We start from the raw sequence: 18,632 nt of genomic DNA, 5'->3' as shown, positions 1-18,632 counted from the left end.
CTCTAAAATTGATTGGCGCTAAAAATGACAACACAACACACAGCCACAACTTCAGATGGATAAATATCTCTTTTTATAATCAAAACAATTTTATCATGGCAAAACAATATCTCATGAACAAATTATATCAACAGAAGCAAATTCACAGCCCAATGTGGTCCATACATTTCCAAGACACCCAACCACAGAGAGCTTCACTTGGTGGACGGCTGGATTTACTCCACATTTTGCAACAAGGCTTGATCAAAGAGTACAACTTAGTGGGCTAAATGATTAAAGTTAACTGTTTGAGTCTTTATTTTAGTCGTCATCGACAGCAACATGCGCCTTAGTGTTTCCCCTCCCTGCTTTCCTAGCCAGATAGCGATCTCTGGCAGACATCACCGTCTCATCGACGTTCCTCTTGGCAAACTTGCTCCCTAAAGCCTTGGGCCCGCTCTTCCCACCATCCTGTGATATCTCTGCTCCTGGTTCCCCTGATTCATCCCTCTTCTGTGACTTGTCATCCGATCCACTTTCATCTGGAGTCCTCGAATCCTGTTTCTCCAACTTGTGTGACATGTAGTGTCTTTCATCACTTCTCTCATCCTTTGCGCCAGTGTTATCCTCCTCCCCTGATCTGCGCCTGTCCTCCCTATCTCTCCATTCCTCTCTGTGTCCATCCGAGTGCCTGTCCCTATGTCGGTGTCTATCACTGTGTCTGTCACTATGTCTATCACTGCGCCTCTCACTGTGTCTATCACCATCCCTGTGGCTTCTTTCATGATGATGTTTGTCACTGCTTCGATGGTGTTCTCTGCTGTGTCTCTCTGATCTGTCTCTACTCTGACGGTGTCTATCCTCCCTGTTGTCTCCATCATTGTCAGAGTTAGTCTGGGGCCTTTCTTCTTTACTATCCCTGCAAAAAAAAAGATGAGCAGCATAATATCATGGATGTGTCCTGGAAAAGGTTGCAAAGAAACTTTACCTCTCTAAGCGTGAGAAGATTTGAGCCCCCAAAATTGTTCCCAGTTTGACCTCTATGTGTCCTTTATATGATGCTGGTATCCTGCTTCAGTTGATACTCGATAGTGCTTCCTTGGTGTCATCAATTAGTGTTCTGATTTAGTGTGGTAATCATACCAAAAGTTACAAAATGGACCATTCTTCAGGGTAATGTTGTGTTTTCTTTCTAAAATGACATCGCACAATACACCAACACAGAGCACTGAAGTGCCCATCCCTGGTAAATAATGCAATTTTCGCTTCAAATAAATTCTTCCTCAAGGGAAGTTAAGAATGCACCTGTAATGCATACATGTACATGTAGTTAACAAAGCATCCAAGCCTGTCATGATATCAGTGCTCAGGCCCACAGGCAAGGGGGGGTGAGTTCTGTTTGTTTTTTTTTATAATAAATATATATTTTTAATTAAATAATGTTCATACCATTCTCTTGTCATCCAGTGCCCAATTCAGGGCTGAAGGTGACCATGATTTTGCATATTAATGAGTCACTTTCCAATCCAATGTACCGTCAGGAAGTTCTGGCAAATATCTAAAGTTCTGGTGTTTCAAAGGGTTTGAAATCAAATGTGTTTTTCTTAACTTTATCCAATATTGAAAAATGAAGTATACAAGTCTTGCATGTATCCTCTGGTTCGCGACAAACATACAACTTGTTCGCTGTTGTGTTCCAAAGCACATTATGATAAGCATTTGTTTAAAAAGATATGTTGACAGTGCAATAAGTTCCACTTTTGGGTTTGACGAGCCCCCCCCCCCGTCGCTGGACAGGCAATGGGCCTGATGCTTACTTTATTTTATCAAATGTTGCTTCTGCAGGAAAGCAAGGCAGAACAGTCCCAAGCTCACCATTTTTCAGCTTTGACTTTGGGTTCATCTTCAACCTTGCTTGCCTCCGACTTGATTTCCTTGTTCTCTTCACCAGTTGTCTGAGCCAAGATGTGTCGGTAAAAACCACTCATGTCCTTCTGTTTGGTAACATCGTTGGCAGCTGAGGTCAAATGAAACAATGCTGGCATCATGGCATCACGTACAATTGTTGCAGCATGGCAGTTCAATCACGTTATGCAGGGCAGACCATGCCATCCAAAATGTCAAGTCCCCTGGTAACTTCAGAAGTTCATCATCTTTACATCTATTGCTTACTTCATCATGCAAACCATCAACATAAAAAAATCTGTGCTGAGGTATGATTGGGAATATTCTCCCAGTCCACATGATGTCACTTCGGCTTGACTAACATGCAGCCCTTGTGGTAAGGCAAACAGGCGAAACCCCTATGTGCTACCCATAATCCCCGGCATTTCCTCCATGCATTTTGTGAGGTAATGATCACCATGAACAATTGTTAAGCAAGCAAAATATTTGCTCAGTAAAAGCAGGTTACCAGCCGAAATGAAATTTTGGCTAAGCACATAAACTGGCTATGCAGAATCCAAGAGCTCTTGGCTGAAGAGGCTGGTACAAGCCCCCCCTAAAAAAAATGCCATCTCAGGTCTCACCTTCCATCTCTGCCTCCCGTCGCTCTCTCTCCTCCTCTGCCGCCATCTCCTGCATCTTCTTCTTGTAGGCTGAGGTGACGAAGGCATCCTTGTCGGCAAACTCTGCACCCTCCGCCTCCCGCTCCTGCTGCACCTTCCTCTCCTGCCGGCGCTCCTGTTCCCGTTTCCGCTGCGCCGCCGCCTTGAGGAGGTGGTCCATGTACTTGGGCTGTCGGGTAGGGGGCAAATGGGCAGTTTTGACGATGTCGGGACATGCCTGGGTATTTCCTAAGCAGTAACTATACGTGTATATTATATTGAAGTATCCCAGAAAGGACAAAAAGATGTGGAAATTTTAGACCAAGCCATTATTAGGGGGCTCTTTACAAGAGGCAATGTTTACAAAGGTAGATGTTGATTTCATTTAGGTATTTTGCTATTCACCAACATATAAAATTGTGTATCCAGTATTTCTAAAGGCTGTACAAAATATTCACAAGCTTATTTGGGGGCAGTAATTTTTTTATATATATTGAAGCATCTTGAGCAACCTTTGCTAATTTGTGAAAAAAATTCCATATGGGAAAATAAAAATATGCATTCAAAAAGATTTCATGTTTGTATACTGTGGTACTGTAGGATTTCCTCCAAAGAATGAATGGGACTGATATCAATCTCCTTGGAAATTCAACTGAACCCCATTCAACACACTAAGGCCGAGTTCAAATTACCTGGCTGCCACTTGAAATTATGCACGAGTCTACAGTTGTGGATACAGCCACTTTTCATTAGAGTTGTTAACGTCAAGCCCCAGACAAACTGTGATTCTGACACATCCTTCCATTAGTTTCATTTGGCTTCTGACTGCCTTTCAAAGACGTCTTTTTCAAATGTCTACATTCAAAAAAAAAAGTTTATTCAGGGTTTTTGGGGGGACTTGTTTCTATTGTTTTGATCCACCCCGTATTGCTCGGTTGGAAATTAATTTTAATGGTACCAACAAATCATGGAACAGGTTCTTAACTTCTTCTTTTTTATTCCATCAATTAAATGTTCATAATTTAGGCATGAGTTACTGTACTGGATAAATGTGACTGAAACACAAGCAGTGAGAGGTAACCTTTTGTGACAGTTTGTGGAAATTTTCACTTCTAAAACAAGTCCAGAGGTTTTAAGTTAAAGAATGACAAAATCAAGAGATGACCGACCACAACAAAGTCAATGGCAGACCGCACAATGGCCCAAATATTGCAAGATAATAAATATGATAAGCTCTTGAACACGTTTCCATGTACATGTAGAATAAAGTTAGGCTTTGCACAAGCTATCCTTGCAGTAAAAGAAGACAAAGTTACAGCAGAACATTGGTAAGGTTCACCCTAAAGAAAATATTGTCTTCTGAGTTGCAGACATTCCTCTATTTCAATGTCATGATGATCAGATTGGACAGTAGAACTCCAGGAATCCTCAGGTGAAGTGAATTTCAAATGCCGATTATGAATAGACCAATGTGAATTGTCATGTTCAGCGGCATGGTTCACGACGAACACTCCCAGTGGGTCATCTTAACACCGCAACCGGACCAACTTATCGTGCAAAAGTGATTACAACAGAGAGATTACATCTACGGTACGTGCAACATTGACAATACAACAGGTCTTGCTCAGTTTGAGTGATCGGACAAACCCTCCCAAGCAGTGAAGGCACAGACTTTACTGACAATGTTGCCAAATCCTATCAAATCCATCTACCCCCACGGCAGTCGGGGTGTCCAGCTTGAATCTTACGAGTTATTCTTTTGTTATCATGAAATAGCCAAATTTCCCGATGCCATATCACAATTTTACTTCCAGCTGATATCAGTTATGCTTTTGGTTGGAGTATTGCGCCATTCTCTATCTTCCTTTTCATATCATTCGCCAAAAATTCACTCTTCTTGACAAAGTACCCAAATCATAGCATTTTGGGCTATACCATTATGCACTTTGTATATTACTTAAGTACATACACGCATCTTGAATCTTTATTTCAACTCAGAACTAAAAGTCAATGCTATAATCCTGATGGTCTAAAAGCCAATTGTCACCGATGAAGACGCAAAGGGTCAACTCTCATAGACTAAAAGTTTATTCGTTTCCAGGAAATACGACACTGGGCAAGGTGTTGTTGCATCTCTCTTCATTATCGTCGGTGATACTTCCTAAATCCTCCCCACTGCTATGCTCAATCTCGTCCTCATTCTGGTTCTGCTCTTCCCCAATGTTGTACACTGTGAAAAAGCCTCGTCTAAGCAACTGGAGCTCTTGTCCAATACCTGAGAGCACATTCAGAAGCTGCTCCTCAAACCTAGATGTCTTTCCCTGGCATGAACAGGCTCTCTTGCCGCTTTGACAGGTGGGGCTTTCTCCTTTGCCCTCCCGTGACTTTTGTTTGCCTCTGTTCCTGGCTGACTTCCACCCTGATGAATACTTGGAGAAAGTTCTCTGTCTTCCCTGCTGCCTCATGAAGCCAGGATAGATCGGCAGACGATCCGACTGCAGCTTTCTTTTCTTTCGTCTTGATGCCTGGAATGGGTGGCTGTCCGCCGTGGTTGAGGAGGTGGCTGGAGGCGAAGCACTGTTATTGCACACTGCATCATTGTTTTGCAACGGCAGTTGCTCCTCGGCAAAGTCTTCTCTTTGAACTCTGACAGGATACGGTGAGTTCATGGTAGAGCCAGACACGGTCTCTTCCAAAGGAGTGTGTTGAATTGACCCAACATGTTCTGTAACCTCACCCTGGATGTCTGGGTCGATGCCCACCGTGTTCAGTCTGTTGGCCACATCAGCAGCACCCTGGGAAGGCTGGGATGGCCGGTGCCTCCTCTCCTTCATGATGCCGTACATCTGGGCAAACTCCTCAAACAGACTGAAGAGCTTCTGGGAGCCTCGCAGCCGAGGTGGCACAGGCAAGCCCTGGGCTTCGTTCTCTTCAGTCTGCCACACCATGTCTCGGTACTCCCGGCCCAGGTTCTTCAGGAGGTTCTCCACCTTGATGCCAGAGTGCCCGATCATGCCACCCATCTCGGCGTAGAATGTGCCCACCCTGGAATTCGATTTGGCCTCCATGTACTTGTCGTGGGAGATGAGCAGGATCTTCATGAGAAATTCGATTTTGTCAAGATGCCAGGAGGCTCTGTTAGATCCTGCCAGTAACTTTGCCTAGGAGAGTAACCACAAAGTAGAAGATACGAGTCAAAATATCTGTATCCCTCCTGCCTTTAACAAGTCTCTACTAGCTCCTCTGTGCTTGGTCTCAGAAAGCTCTTCTGACGTATCAAGCTGAACTGTGATGGTACTTCTTGTACGTCATCGACGAAAAGTTCAGAAACCGTTCCATTTGAGGGTGTGTCGAACTTTTGCAAAACTTGCAGATTTATTTGAATTACTTGTGTCTTCAGGATTTGAATAAAGTGACACTTCCATGGGCGGGAATTGTATTCAGTTGCTGGTTTCATACAGAGCTGTCAAGTGGGGTACTGTATTTAAGTGCTTGTTGACGAGAACCCATGCTGACCTGTGGGACACTGGCACTCCATCTAGATAGTATATCTAAGGCCACAATTTTAAGTAACGGCATAGATCCCAAGACCCTCCCTAAAATGAAGCTTCCTATCAAGCAACAATAACTCATGCCTTACATTTGTTTTTCCTTCTTCATTTTGCAAATTTTACTACACAAAGTCAGGAGTGGCATTATCCTATTGGAGGAACAGTTGAATGAAATGAGAATTATTCTGTGTATTCAAACAGTGTGTACAATTCAATAGAGATGGCTAAAAATTGAAGTACTCTTTTCTTTCCGAAAAAAAAAAACCAACAGAAAATTGCACCACACCGACAGAAACAGAATCTAATTAAATCAGACACTATCAGAGGATGCCTCATCATCATGACGTTTGACCAAGCCTGTTTGATATGACGATATTTCACGATATTTCGATATGATGTTGATATCGGATATCGTATCATTCGTAAAAACACGGGATATCGGGATAATGTGCAAATCGATATGCCGCAAATTATCGCGATAAGCTCCAAACGCTGTACTGTACATGCACACAGGGAAGTCAATGCACCGCATGTTGAGGCCTGCATTACTGCATTTAGGCCACACAAATACTCCACTGGAAACCTCTAACCACAAAGTCACTGTTGGCCCCTAGCACCTGCAAGGGTCTTACAAGTATTAGGGGGCAGAATCAAACCAACAGACTGTACGCACATGTAATGCATAGTACAGTAAACTCCAGCTAAGTAGGCTCTCTCGCTCAGGACTCAAGATCGTCATACCGCACTGCACACGTATCGTTTTCCAACACTCAACTTCATCTCCGTCTCAGGCTTCGTCTCCAAAACCAATGCCTGGTTGTGGGCTTGAAGCGTTTCAGTTAAACTGAAGAACTGTCATGTTTGGCTCTTTTGTATCTTACTTGATGTTTTGTGCCGATATCAAACTTGCTATTACGCTTACAACTTTAAAGTCAGGTAGTAAAAAACAGTTGAAGCCTGGGACGGAGCCGAAGTCGAGTATTGGAAAACGGCCTATGGTTAAGTTTGTTCAATAAGGCGACCTTGCGGGTATTGATGTACTCAACCACGTGCAGTTAATAAACAGACGTCAGTCAAGCAGTGTGGGGCTTGTCACTTGACGCTTCTTGGCAACCGTGGCGGAGGAAAACGATACCGAAGCACGATTTTTTTAATGCCGACTTCCATGAAGATTTTTGTGGTCTGGTAGAAAAGGGACCGAGTGAAATATGCTGACTTATGAGAAATGAATGACGACTTAGAAATGCCAACTTTGAAATGAGGTGAGGGCATCAATACCAGTAGTCCCTCTAGTAACAAGCATGTGCTCTGTCCATTTGGGGGTTGCCTTATTGAACGAACTTTATCGCTAATGTGTGCTTGGAAATGGCTTTTTCCATATGGTGCCATGATATGATATTTAATGTCCACAATCTGACAATTTCCATGTTGAAACTTGCTTTCCACCAGCATGTAAGAGTTCTAAATGTAGAGATAACACATAGGCTTATACATTGGGGTTTTTCTAAGAGGCGCTCGAGACATAGTGGCAATATCGGTTGTGTTTATTTTATGAATGGAAAATGACGTCATCACAATAATATCGGATATCTCGATATTTTTTCATGATGTCCCAATATAAAAAGAAATTAATATCGAACAGACTTATGTTAACAATTAGTTACTACAAGCCTCAGTAAAACCAACAAGAAAGATTTCCTCTGTGATGAAAACAAAGCCAACCTAGTTGCTTTTGAGCATTCTAGAAGCCCCCTAGCATAAAATGTTAAAGCATTTAGTATTAATCAGTCCAACTTAATTGTGACTGTTAATTTCAGCCTTCTTATGGTTTGTTTGCATTTGTTAAATTCCAAAAGTAAGCAGAGGAGGAAAAACACTTAGGAGAACAGATTTACAAAAATCCAAGTGAAATTGAAAAATTATATGTTTTTAATTGGAGAATATTTGGTCACTGCCCCCCAAATTTTGTAAACCTGTCTCTCTAAGAAGCACGCGTTAGGAGTCACAAACCTTATTGTCCTTTGTGGCTTTCAAGGCTTTGGCTTTCTGTAGTTTCTGTTGCTCCATTGAGTCATAAATGCTGTCATACTCGTAGACGGTTGGGTCCTCTTCCAGAGCTCGCTGGATCTCAAGCTGAGTCTATGAGAATAGGAGGTGTGCAAGTTACTGTTGGGTCAAGCAGATATCTTTGGGAATTCTGGATAACCTGCTTTAAACTTTGGAACCCCAAAATTTGCCATTTACACATGAACGTTTTCTGTTGAAATCAAGTTGGACAATGCTTGGCAAATTTTGGACCCTATATTTTTCCTATAATGCTTTCCAGGTGGCAATTAGGACCAAAAGACCAATTTAACAAATCCAACAATGTGGATGTCCTGTGCTTTCCTACATTTTAAGTACGATCACACTTCTTCAGTGCTGCACACATCAAGTGTGTGAAACCTTGATTTTTATCTTAAACGATTTTGAACAACTGTTTTTGTCATCTCAATGATGTGAGGTATTTGAATATTATATTAGATTATATTATATCATATTTGAATTATATGTATTTATAGATAGATAATATAGATTATATTTGAATAATATTATAACCCTATTCTCACCTGTTTTTTAACTTTCTGTTTCTGCGCTTCAAACTGCAGGGACTGGTTGACGGCTGAGTGAGCAGATTCCTGTGAACAATCCAAGTTTTGTGGAATATTTTACCAGATCTTGGAAAAACAGCAAGCATCGTCAAGCACACAGTGACATGAGTAAGCAGGATAAAGGACAGATATAGAAACGCAAACTGGGAAACAGAAAAGGAAAAAAACCTTCCAATGGAGAAAATGACATCTAACTTACTTTACCCATTTGAATTTTACAGTTCATTTGTGTACGCATTTTCCCTTGTGTGGAAGGGTGCCCTGCTAAATGTACACGTACACGCGGGAGCGGCGGTGACTCGGATTCGACGACTGGAGTTGTCACTCACGGGCGCTAAGCCGTGACTGAGACTCAGATTTGATGTTTGGAGTCGGCTCTTTGAATGTGGAACCGCCAATGGTGGGTACCCGGTTCTACACAAAAGCAGAGCCGCCGAGTCCGAATTTTTTTTTGAACCGCGGTTCCACTCGGAACCGGGAGTACCACACAAGACTAAGATGCACCTATGAAAGAAATCACCTGTATCATACCGAATTTATATATTAATTTATTTTACATTCTAAGCACAAAGGACCATGTTGACCTTAATACACAACAGATGTGGAATGGAATCCTTGGTTGATTATTTCATTACTTCTCAACCCTCCACAAGTATACAGTTAACAGATCGTCGTAAGTTTGTTCGCTGCCACACCCAAAGAGGTACCACTCAACAGATCTTCATAAGTTTGTCCAGTACCACATCCAAAGAGGTACCGCTGAATCAGCTTGAGAGAAGAAGGATGTAGTACCTCTTCATCACTGGAGTCTCCGAAGGCTGCCAGTTTCGGCAAGAGGACGGGTGCCTTCTTGGGTTGGTGGGTGATCAATCCATACCTGGCAGGAAAACATGATGAATTCTCAGTGCTTGGAACTAAGTCAATCTATTCATCAGTAATTTAACATCTTGAGAACCCTATCAACAGATCAAGTAGTTGACTCCTTATACATGAAAAACAGGAGCACGAGGGAATGCTGACATGATTTTTTTATTTTACAATGTGTGTGTTTTTTTTTTTATTGCTTTGTATCCAAAACCAAAACACACACACTATGGAATGTTCAGAGTTGTCCCGACTGGCTCGACTGTGCATTGACGCAACAACTAGGGCAAAACATACTGGGTCTAACAGGTCCAGCCCAATAAAATGGCAATATCTACTGCCATGGCACCCATTAATCTAATTAAAAAGTGCTAATGGGGCAGTGCGGACATCCAGGATTCTCGCAAGATGGCAGATACTCCACCGGTGAAAACAGCAACCATGGCAACGTACACATACACCAGCCAGTCCAAGGATCAGGTTACATAATCTTTTCTGTGATCAGTCAGTACACACACGCTCATTGCAGTTGTTTTCATCAGCGCGGTGTGGTTGCTAACTGCAATTTTGTGAAACTCCCGGATGTCCGCACTGCCCCATGCCATATGCTATTATCCCTAATGCCTAACCATTAACCTCAATTCAACAAACATAGGCTGCATTCGAGCCTAGGTCTTCACTCCACTGCAAATACATGGAGACGTGCAGACAATAGACCTTGCCTCAGCTCTAGAAGTAGGCATTTCAGATGATTTCCAAATTATTTCCTTACACAGTCAATTTATAGCAAATATGAAAGGGCATATCTTCAGGAGTTTAACAGTGAAAAAATAATTCAAAACGGCCAAGCGGTTCTCAAGATACATCCATTTGAAAATCGCAAACAACTGTCTAATTTTGACTCCCAGGTCAAAGGTCATCCTTTGTTTTTCTTTATAAAGTGAATGGCACCAGGAAAAGCTCATTTAAACAAGGTTTTTCTTCTGTTACATTGGAAGGACACATTTTATTTCTGTCAAACTTGGCATTCTTACAAATTTGCACATCACTACTACAAATTTCCACATTTAAAATACAAATGTATACCTGATTTGCATATTTAATTGATATAAATGTCAATAAAACGAGATGTCCTGACTCCTGGCAGCTGTAGACTTCGATTAAATTTCTGATGTGGTGGTTACACGTATGTTGGTAAACATTACTGTTTGTCTTATCTTAAATAAAGCCATTTTCTAATTAATTAATCAATATATGCAATGCGTAAAATTGATCAATTTGCATAAATAATCATTCGTGTTTTTAACAGTACAGCACCAATTATTGGGATTGTTGAGGATCAATGCCACATGTACATGTACGGTATACTCCTAATGTATTTGACACACCCTGTACTCCTCAGAAACTACAGATGAAAGTTTAATTAAGTGAAAATGATTTGCATATTAATTACCTTTAATTTGAGAAAAAATTGGAACAAGACAACCTTAAGGAATTCTGCAAATATTTGCAGTAAGTAAAGAGAGTTGCGGATTTTTACAGCCCTTTGGGTGCAATGCCAACTGTCACTTTCATATCGCAGAGCTTTCACTCCTATCACACCTGTGATTTTAGTTTTAGTATACTAACAAATTCAATGATAGTTCTGTTTGGATGTAGCTGTGCAGTTCAAGGACGAATCCATTCTTGACGTGGGTTTGCACTGGGAAGCTTGGTCCATCCTGAGCGAAGTGCCTCCGGTAGATACCAGCTTCCCTGGCATATGGCCCAATATCTAAAAAGTACACACAAAATAATAAGATCAAATATATAGCGTCTGCCATTAAACAAAAGTATAGATTATTTGTATGATTTATCATTAAAGGAAAAGAACAGGCAACAATTTAAAGGTTATTCTGTATTACAATGATACTGATCACTATTGTTCTAGGCATGTTTCAAAAGTAGTCCTAAAAGTAGGAAAGTGTCCATAAATAACATGAAGTAAGTTACTTAGGAAGTTGCATTCTGCTAAAATTCTGTTCAGAATTGCAAAATGATTGGGTAACTTTAAAGAGAAGATTTTTCGAGATAGGCCTAGCAAACATTATTTTGGAGTGACAAGTATTTTTTATGATCAACCTTAAATTGGTGTAGATCGACCGGAAAGTCCAAACAAAATCTCTAAGTTTAGAAATTGGCTTTGCTTTCTTTGATTATATTTTTTCCTCATACTTTGATAAATAAACCCCATTGCACAATGTCAAAGACACGTTAACGCGGTGTTCACTTCATGACGTGAACACCTGAACAGTTTATCACGAAATAGAAACCACCACATGAGATGATTTTGCGGAGCACATATTCGTACAATGATGTCATTTTTTAACTTAAAAAAAACCCATTACCAAAAGATTGGGAAACTTTTTACTCTTTAAGAATGGTATTAATGATTAATTTTGATGAGCTTATGATAAAAGGACTCGAAATATACGACGGTGATGATTCACGTTTACGAATTTCTTGAACTAGTCGGGCACCCAGACTCCCATTATTATATGTGGGGGCGCCGTCGAGAGGTACGCAGTCTAGATTTAACGTGAACGATTTCTCCGTGCAAACTGCTCAAACGTGGTCCGGTACAAATACATTTCCGGACGCTGTTACTTGGCCAATATTCTTAAAAACTCGTAATCATCAACTAATATAAATATATTTTATACTCACGATGTCACAAAACATAAGATCGTAAACTTCAAGGAGAAACACGGCGTTGAAATGTTGGTTGTGACGTAGCTTCTCAACCACTGGGCCGATTTCAATGTGACAAACACACAATGAACATGAATCCTTCCTCTTTCGGAAAAGACCGGAGGGGTTCGGGTAGCTTTCAAAACACGCTCCGGATTAGCAACGAAAACCCGAATGTCGATCCGATCAAAACCGAACCACGTGCAACCACGCGTGCCGTGCGAGCTTGCACGATCGACGCTGTGACCACTGTGCGGCCAATGGTCACCCCGGGCGTGCTTCCGCGAGGAATTTATTCACTTTTCTCACGAAGTATTTGGTTTTTTGCGCTTATTTTTCGGGGATCAATAGTTGAGATATTTATTTCTGCCATCCTAAAATTTGAAGGTAAATGGATGTAGGGAACGTTAGATATGGGTGTTAAAACTTTGTCATGTTTTTGTTTTTGCATGGGTTTCATGTCACTTTCTGTGTGTGTGTGTGCCCGTGCGCACGTGCGGGCATCCGGTCAACGGGTTTGGTGACGTCACTGAATTGCCTACTAGAAGCCTGTTTGGAGCACAACCATATGCATGACCAAGGTAAGGGTTAGGGGTAAGGCAAGGCCCACAGCGAAAAACATCCTACACGAAGTGGCCACATGAGGACACAACGATCATCTCATTTCGACAGAACTTGCAATGAGCTTTCCAAGGGTACCAAAATCGTATGATTTAGCGGATTCCTTTGACATAAACTTCGATTTCTTTGATGCGAAACTGAGGACCTACACCTTGCTGATTCCCTGGTGGCAAGGTAAATTTGCGAAATTTTGAATGCTATTTATGTATGAAACCGTGCCACTGGCTGAACTTGTTCGGGATGAATTAGGGAATCGTTGGCAGTACATTAAGTAGACATGGGACGTCACAAGAGTGATGAGTGCGCTGCATGAATATGCATATGAATGCGCATAAATGCAAGCCCTACAAGCATGGTCATGCGTGTGTAGATCGACGTGTAACAGTTGTTGACTTGCTCAAACTGCTCCAGCAGTATGCGTGCAGTGCGTTCGTCAGTGTGGACGATGAGCTTGCGTGTAATTGCCATGTGGTTGCTGTGATGTGACAGCACCAGCTCAGCGAGGCATGTGCAGGGCTGAGCCAACCAAATTTTCACTTTGACTGAGGCCTAAACTAAAAACATATTCTTGGCCTATGACCTAAATTTTAAAAATAATAAGCAGAAATACAGGGCTCATGTAGAAAGCACTTTGTTATAATCTGACCATCCGCTGTCCTGTTCAATCTAAAAACTCTTAAGTCTAACGTAACAACACGTCTAATTCACGATAAGTTAAAAACGATTAAGAAACGGCGGCTAGAAAGTGCGCCCTCTACACCAGCTGTATTTGGTTTTTTTTTAGGCCAACGTAATCTTAACGCTAGTAAACGAGAGCTGATTTGTCTCTCAGAAAACACCGTTTGTGTCCTCTTCAGCATTATCCAGCGTCAGTAATAGTTAAGGCTGACAGTACAGCGTTTCAATTACTGGCTGGAGGTCTAAATAAAGGCACTGATCGCTAAAAAAGATCGTCGTCTCACTTACTTCTTTCCACTGCTGGACGCCATGTTGTAGACTGGTACTCTACTCTTACCTCGTTGATCCTTAAGGTTAGACGTACAGGTCTAGTTCAGTCTGAAGAAGGTTGCTAATAGTGCGCCACGTTTTTTATTTGTTGAATGAAATGGCTTTCAAAAAGTGTGCGCCAGCGTGGCGCAAAGAGAATCTAATTCCCCACATACACTCGGCACAGTCAATTACTTCTTAAATATAAAATATAAGCAGGTTCTAAGGTTAATATTAACCATTATTCAGGGCCCTGATTTCTTTTGGATTTTAAAAAAATTTCTTATAGTTAGTCATTTAGAGTCAATTTTGCAATCTTCATGTACGTGTATTTTGGTCAAATCTGCAGGACCTCTTCATCCAGAATTCTGCATCTCAGGAAGTATGAAGCAGCATCCATGGAACCTGCTCCTGCCGCTGCAGCTTTTAGCTTTAGTGTGTAGTTGCCATGGACAACAGGGACCCAGTGATGTCATAAAGAATCAAAATTTAGGTGCTTCTGATTTGAAATTGTGATTTTAAGCAGTAGGTCTACTGTTCTTGTTCCAAAGAGATGCCCCAACTTCTTAGATTCAGGCACACTGAAATGAGAAGTTGTTACAGTTTTAAAGGTGGGAGAAAAACCCCAGAGGGATATTCTGGGTAAAACCCACAGAATCAAGTAGGGATTGAAAACACAATCCACATGTGCACCTAGCCAGGAATTGAACCCCGGACCACTGAGGTGGCAGGAGAGGAATAGCTGACTCCCCGAATCGGAAACAAACCCCTTCAATATTTGAAAATTGCATTCATCATATTTACACTGTTGCGTATATCTCTTAAATATCGTATTTATCTCCCCAAATCGGTTTTTATCTTTGAAGGTCTGAGCATTGGTGTGATGTCTGGTCTTCTAGTTCTCCTGATTGGACTTGCAATATTTGTCTACTGGCCAACGAGAACGACAAACACCCGATCTCAGCTGGATCATCGTCAATTTTCCTATTCAAGCGCCTTGAACTGAACACTAAAAAATACTACTCCCCCCCTCCAAAAAAACCCCAGATGACCAGAAAAGGGGAGGGCGCTCTCCCATATACATGTATAGGGATACTCTCATTACAAGGTTGCAAGGACTAGCCCTATTATAAAAATAACCTTGTAACCAGAACCCTGTCGTAACTGAGGATATTTTGCATTTGTGAAAGTGTTCCATTACCGGAGTGCTTCTTATATTCAGAGATCACTGGACAAGGGCATCAACTTCTGAAAAGTGGGGGGGGGGCTAGAGCAAAACCAAGTGCATAGCCCTGGGATGTCCACTGGGATGGCCCTGAAAAAGTTTGGCTTCAAGATGCTTTGTGTTGAGATCTGAGGCAATTTCTTATCACTTTACCCAATTGTTTTTAGTATTTGGGGGCATCATTTCCAAATTTGCAAGACTTTATTTCGTCATCATGAGCTGTAGAATCAAATGTAAGCGTACAATTTGTATTTGGCAACAAAAGTGTGGAGAAGGGGGCTAAATGATACAAGCTGTCCCCGTCCCCCACTTAATGTCGCCCTTCCTGAATTTTTTTAACAGAATCACGCCATTGATGAAATTGATTTAGTTCAAGCCGTATCGCTGTTTGAGCTGGCCAATTCAAATCAGTTTGATTCCATTGGGAGCACATTTTGATGATAATTAAAGATGAGGGTCTTACAGTCACATGAAATTACATGTACGTGGTTTGCCATGGGAGTTCCAGCAATCACAAAATAAGAGGGGGAATAGGCATTCAAGAATTGGAAAACGCCCAAAATTGAGATGAACAAAATATAAGAGATCATGATGGCAGATCAGTACATGCATAAACCATTTCGACAAAAAAAATCACGGGAATGGCACATGCATGTCCCTACATCTGAAAGGGGGGGTGAGCATTCAACTGCTATTAGTTGTTTTTTGGAAAGATTTTCCCTCCGTGCTAATTGTACTCGCACTTTTCCCGTTTAGTTCTGAAAGAGGAAAATTGAGGGAAGACTAGAATGGAGGAAATAGGATCTGCAATTTGTGTTACGCTTGTTTGTTTGCATTTTCATTCTTTATGAATGTTCTTGTTAAATATGTGTACTCGACCCCCAACGTATGTGAAATCTCATAAGTAGGCTAGGCCTACTATTTGAAATAAGCCGATTTGGGAATCGACAGTCAGTTGAAAACTTTTGTCCTCACTCATTAGGACATGCCGACAGAGAAACCCCTTGATAGTATAAAGACAGGCAATAAAAATCAATCTCTTTTTAGACACTGTGGTGGCTCTGAAAAGAGCCGGTTGTTTTGTTGATAGGCGTCGCTGTTTAACCGCCGAATCCGTACAGAGTACGGCCCTGGCGTTTCAGAGCGTAGACAACGTCCATGGCCGTGACGGTCTTTCTCTTGGCGTGCTCGCAGTAGGTGACGGCATCACGGATGACATTCTCGAGGAACACCTTCAGGACACCGCGAGTCTCCTCATAGATCAGACCAGAGATACGCTTAACACCACCACGGCGAGCAAGACGGCGGATGGCAGGCTTGGTGATACCCTGGATGTTGTCACGCAGAACCTTGCGATGACGCTTGGCGCCTCCCTTGCCGAGTCCTTTGCCTCCCTTTCCACGTCCAGACATGATACTTGCTTAAGCTTTAGCTCCCAAAAGCAAAAACGATTCGAATAATAATTGGTTGCGCTGCACGATTGAACTTATAGCTTCATTGCGGACGTCTTACGGGTAATCTTTATTAATCTCGCGCGGTCAGTACGTTGATCGATCTTTTATTCTCTATTGGCTGATTGATAATGAATATTCAGGACCTACACAGCTCTCGGTGGACACAAAAAAATCTTGAATATTGTCGATTATACTACGTATAATATCGCAAAAATAGTACGTTCCTGTAAAATAATACAATGATTCAATATTAATCATCTTACATTTACCTGGATATAGTGATTTTAATAACTTTTAAGTAGAACTGGTAATGAACTGATATCCCGAAATCTCCTCTGGGCGATTACCACAAAGCAACATCTGATTGCTGATTGGTCCTAAGGAAATGAATAGGCACAATGTTTCATGACGCTTTTATGACTTACGAAGGAGTTTAATGCAATTTTCTCAACATTCTAGAGACATGTGAAACAAATATCCGAATGCAATCAGAAAAATACGAATTCCGTTATTAAATATGCAGGTAAAACGAAGTAAAGCAATGCTTGTTGTCTTCTATGTACCAAATATTTCTCCACTCCATTTCTTTCTCAGGATTCCGTTTTGGCTGCTGTGTGTTTTGGCGCACATTATTCTACGTGTTCATTGGTCATTGGAAGAAAATGCATAAACATTAGCCATGCTTCGGAACTCACTTGCAAGCACTGGTAAGGGAAATACTAACTATTTAACGGTCAAAACATGAAAGAAATCACCATTTTGTTAAAATATATTGAATCATGTGAGAGGATAATTATCTGGCTACACTTTAAGGCAAGTCAACCTTAATTTCTTTGCAAAATAGAAATTCTCCCGAGCTCAACTTCACGTAGAAGTCTCAAAGGGAGGATCCGGGGTCACTTTTTACTGACCAATCACTGATCTCTATAACATTGACCAATCAGATGTTGTGTAATATCTCCCCTAAACCAATCACAGATCTCGATGTGGGCAACCAATCATATTAGCTCCATGATTTTCTTATAAATTCTGCCGGGAAAGTTAGAATTGCATATCTGACGATTTTGCCCAACAACTACTATGGCTCGTACAAAGCAAACCGCACGCAAATCTACTGGAGGAAAGGCTCCTCGTAAGCAGTTGGCCACCAAGGCAGCTCGTAAGAGCGCCCCAGCCACCGGTGGAGTCAAGAAGCCTCACCGTTACAGGCCCGGTACTGTGGCTCTCCGTGAGATCCGTCGCTACCAGAAGAGCACCGAGCTGCTGATCCGCAAGCTTCCCTTCCAGCGTCTGGTCCGTGAGATTGCCCAGGACTTCAAGACCGAGCTGCGCTTCCAGAGCTCCGCCGTCATGGCCCTGCAAGAGGCCAGCGAAGCCTACCTGGTCGGCCTGTTCGAGGACACAAACCTGTGTGCCATCCACGCCAAGCGGGTGACCATCATGCCAAAGGACATCCAGCTGGCCCGCCGCATCCGTGGCGAACGTGCTTAAGCATCGAGCTTCCTAATTCAAAACCAACCGGCTCTTTTCAGAGCCACACAACTTCAAAAAAGAGAGATTTGATGTCTGTAATTGGATTTAATTAATAATAGTTGTTCGACTGTACGTGTACAGTCGCACAACCATGCTGGACGGCCCTTCCTTAACTTGTCCTTTTACCCCCAAAAGCTTATTTTTTTTTGCCAGCAATGCTCCCTCGCCGAGCCCAGCCTACCACTGAATACACAGGTCTACACTCTCTCCCTTTGCCCCCACGGTGTCACTACTCACTAGGATGCCAGGGCTTTTCTCACTGACCGTACTGGTTTCCTTGTTTCAGACTTCAAAAGTTGGCCTAACGGTAACAATGTCCACATGGAAAGGTCTGCCCAAACTTGTCAAATGTTACCGGAGCTTTTTTTATAAGTTGGTGGTCCACACAGGACAGAAAATTCCATTTATGTAGGCCTACATGTATTACTAATACTAGTAATAGGCTCTATCAAAGGGAAGAATAGGCCTACACCCCCCCCCCGAAAAAGAAA

The 18,632-nt window shown here is 41.9% G+C and overlaps 3 protein-coding genes and 2 long non-coding RNA genes across 7 annotated transcripts; 2 read left to right on the top strand and 3 right to left on the bottom strand.

The window, feature by feature from the left end:
- Positions 1 to 50: 50 nt before the first annotated feature.
- nsrp1 (nuclear speckle splicing regulatory protein 1) lies at positions 51 to 13,997 on the bottom strand. Of its 3 annotated transcripts, XM_022254821.2 has the most exons (7): positions 10,228 to 10,268; positions 9,520 to 9,604; positions 8,686 to 8,754; positions 8,087 to 8,215; positions 2,508 to 2,715; positions 1,855 to 1,996; positions 51 to 898 (listed from the first exon to the last, which is right to left on the bottom strand). In XM_022254821.2, the coding sequence occupies exons 1-7, from the start codon at positions 10,251 to 10,253 to the stop codon at positions 301 to 303; spliced, it is 1,257 nt and encodes a 418-aa protein (XP_022110513.2). In that variant the 5' UTR covers positions 10,254 to 10,268; the 3' UTR covers positions 51 to 300. The 3 variants fall into 3 exon arrangements, with proteins under 3 accessions (XP_022110513.2, XP_022110512.2, XP_022110511.2); XM_022254820.2 differs by lacking the exons at positions 51 to 898; positions 1,855 to 1,996; positions 2,508 to 2,715; positions 10,228 to 10,268 and adding exons at positions 3,496 to 5,686; positions 13,909 to 13,997; XM_022254819.2 differs by lacking the exons at positions 51 to 898; positions 1,855 to 1,996; positions 2,508 to 2,715 and adding an exon at positions 3,496 to 5,686 and having other exon boundaries at positions 10,228 to 10,316.
- On the bottom strand, positions 10,567 to 12,870 carry LOC147798229 (uncharacterized). Its single transcript, XR_015426492.1, has 2 exons — positions 12,298 to 12,870; positions 10,567 to 11,365 (listed from the first exon to the last, which is right to left on the bottom strand). It is a non-coding gene; the product is annotated as an uncharacterized LOC147798229 (long non-coding RNA).
- Positions 13,834 to 16,200, top strand: LOC147798228 (uncharacterized). Its single transcript, XR_015426491.1, has 3 exons — positions 13,834 to 13,973; positions 14,279 to 14,422; positions 14,796 to 16,200. It is a non-coding gene; the product is annotated as an uncharacterized LOC147798228 (long non-coding RNA).
- A 30-nt stretch (positions 16,201 to 16,230) lies between these two features.
- On the bottom strand, positions 16,231 to 16,595 carry LOC110990042 (histone H4). Its single transcript, XM_022254824.2, has one exon. The coding sequence runs from the start codon at positions 16,564 to 16,566 to the stop codon at positions 16,255 to 16,257; it is 312 nt and encodes a 103-aa protein (XP_022110516.1). The 5' UTR covers positions 16,567 to 16,595; the 3' UTR covers positions 16,231 to 16,254.
- A 1,039-nt stretch (positions 16,596 to 17,634) lies between these two features.
- On the top strand, positions 17,635 to 18,538 carry LOC110990041 (histone H3, embryonic). The gene has a single exon (XM_022254823.2). It carries the CDS (start codon positions 17,689 to 17,691, stop codon positions 18,097 to 18,099), a length of 411 nt encoding a protein of 136 aa, XP_022110515.1. The 5' UTR covers positions 17,635 to 17,688; the 3' UTR covers positions 18,100 to 18,538.
- Positions 18,539 to 18,632: the final 94 nt, after the last annotated feature.

Source organism: Acanthaster planci, linkage group LG09 (assembly GCF_054643075.1).
Source record: "Acanthaster planci isolate LZ-2023a linkage group LG09, COTS_SCS, whole genome shotgun sequence".
NCBI lineage: Eukaryota > Metazoa > Echinodermata > Asteroidea > Valvatida > Acanthasteridae > Acanthaster > Acanthaster planci.
Note: the sequence above shows the minus strand (reverse complement) of the source record. Positions and strands in the feature narration are given on the sequence as shown.

Bases quoted from the DNA above. Each gene is read 5' to 3' on its own strand.
- nsrp1 (XM_022254819.2), bottom strand. From the start codon at position 10,253: ATGCAGCCTATGTTTGTTGAATTGAG. The intron at 8,216-8,685 runs GTGAGAATAGGG...CTATTCTCATAG, and splicing joins AACAGAAAGTTAAAAAACAG to ACTCAGCTTGAGATCCAGCG. The intron at 5,687-8,086 runs GTTTGTGACTCC...TTACTCTCCTAG, and splicing joins AAGCCACAAAGGACAATAAG to GCAAAGTTACTGGCAGGATC.
- LOC110990042 (XM_022254824.2), bottom strand. From the start codon at position 16,566: ATGTCTGGACGTGGAAAGGGAGGCAAAGGACTCGGCAAGGGAGGCGCC.
- LOC110990041 (XM_022254823.2), top strand. From the start codon at position 17,689: ATGGCTCGTACAAAGCAAACCGCACGCAAATCTACTGGAGGAAAGGCT.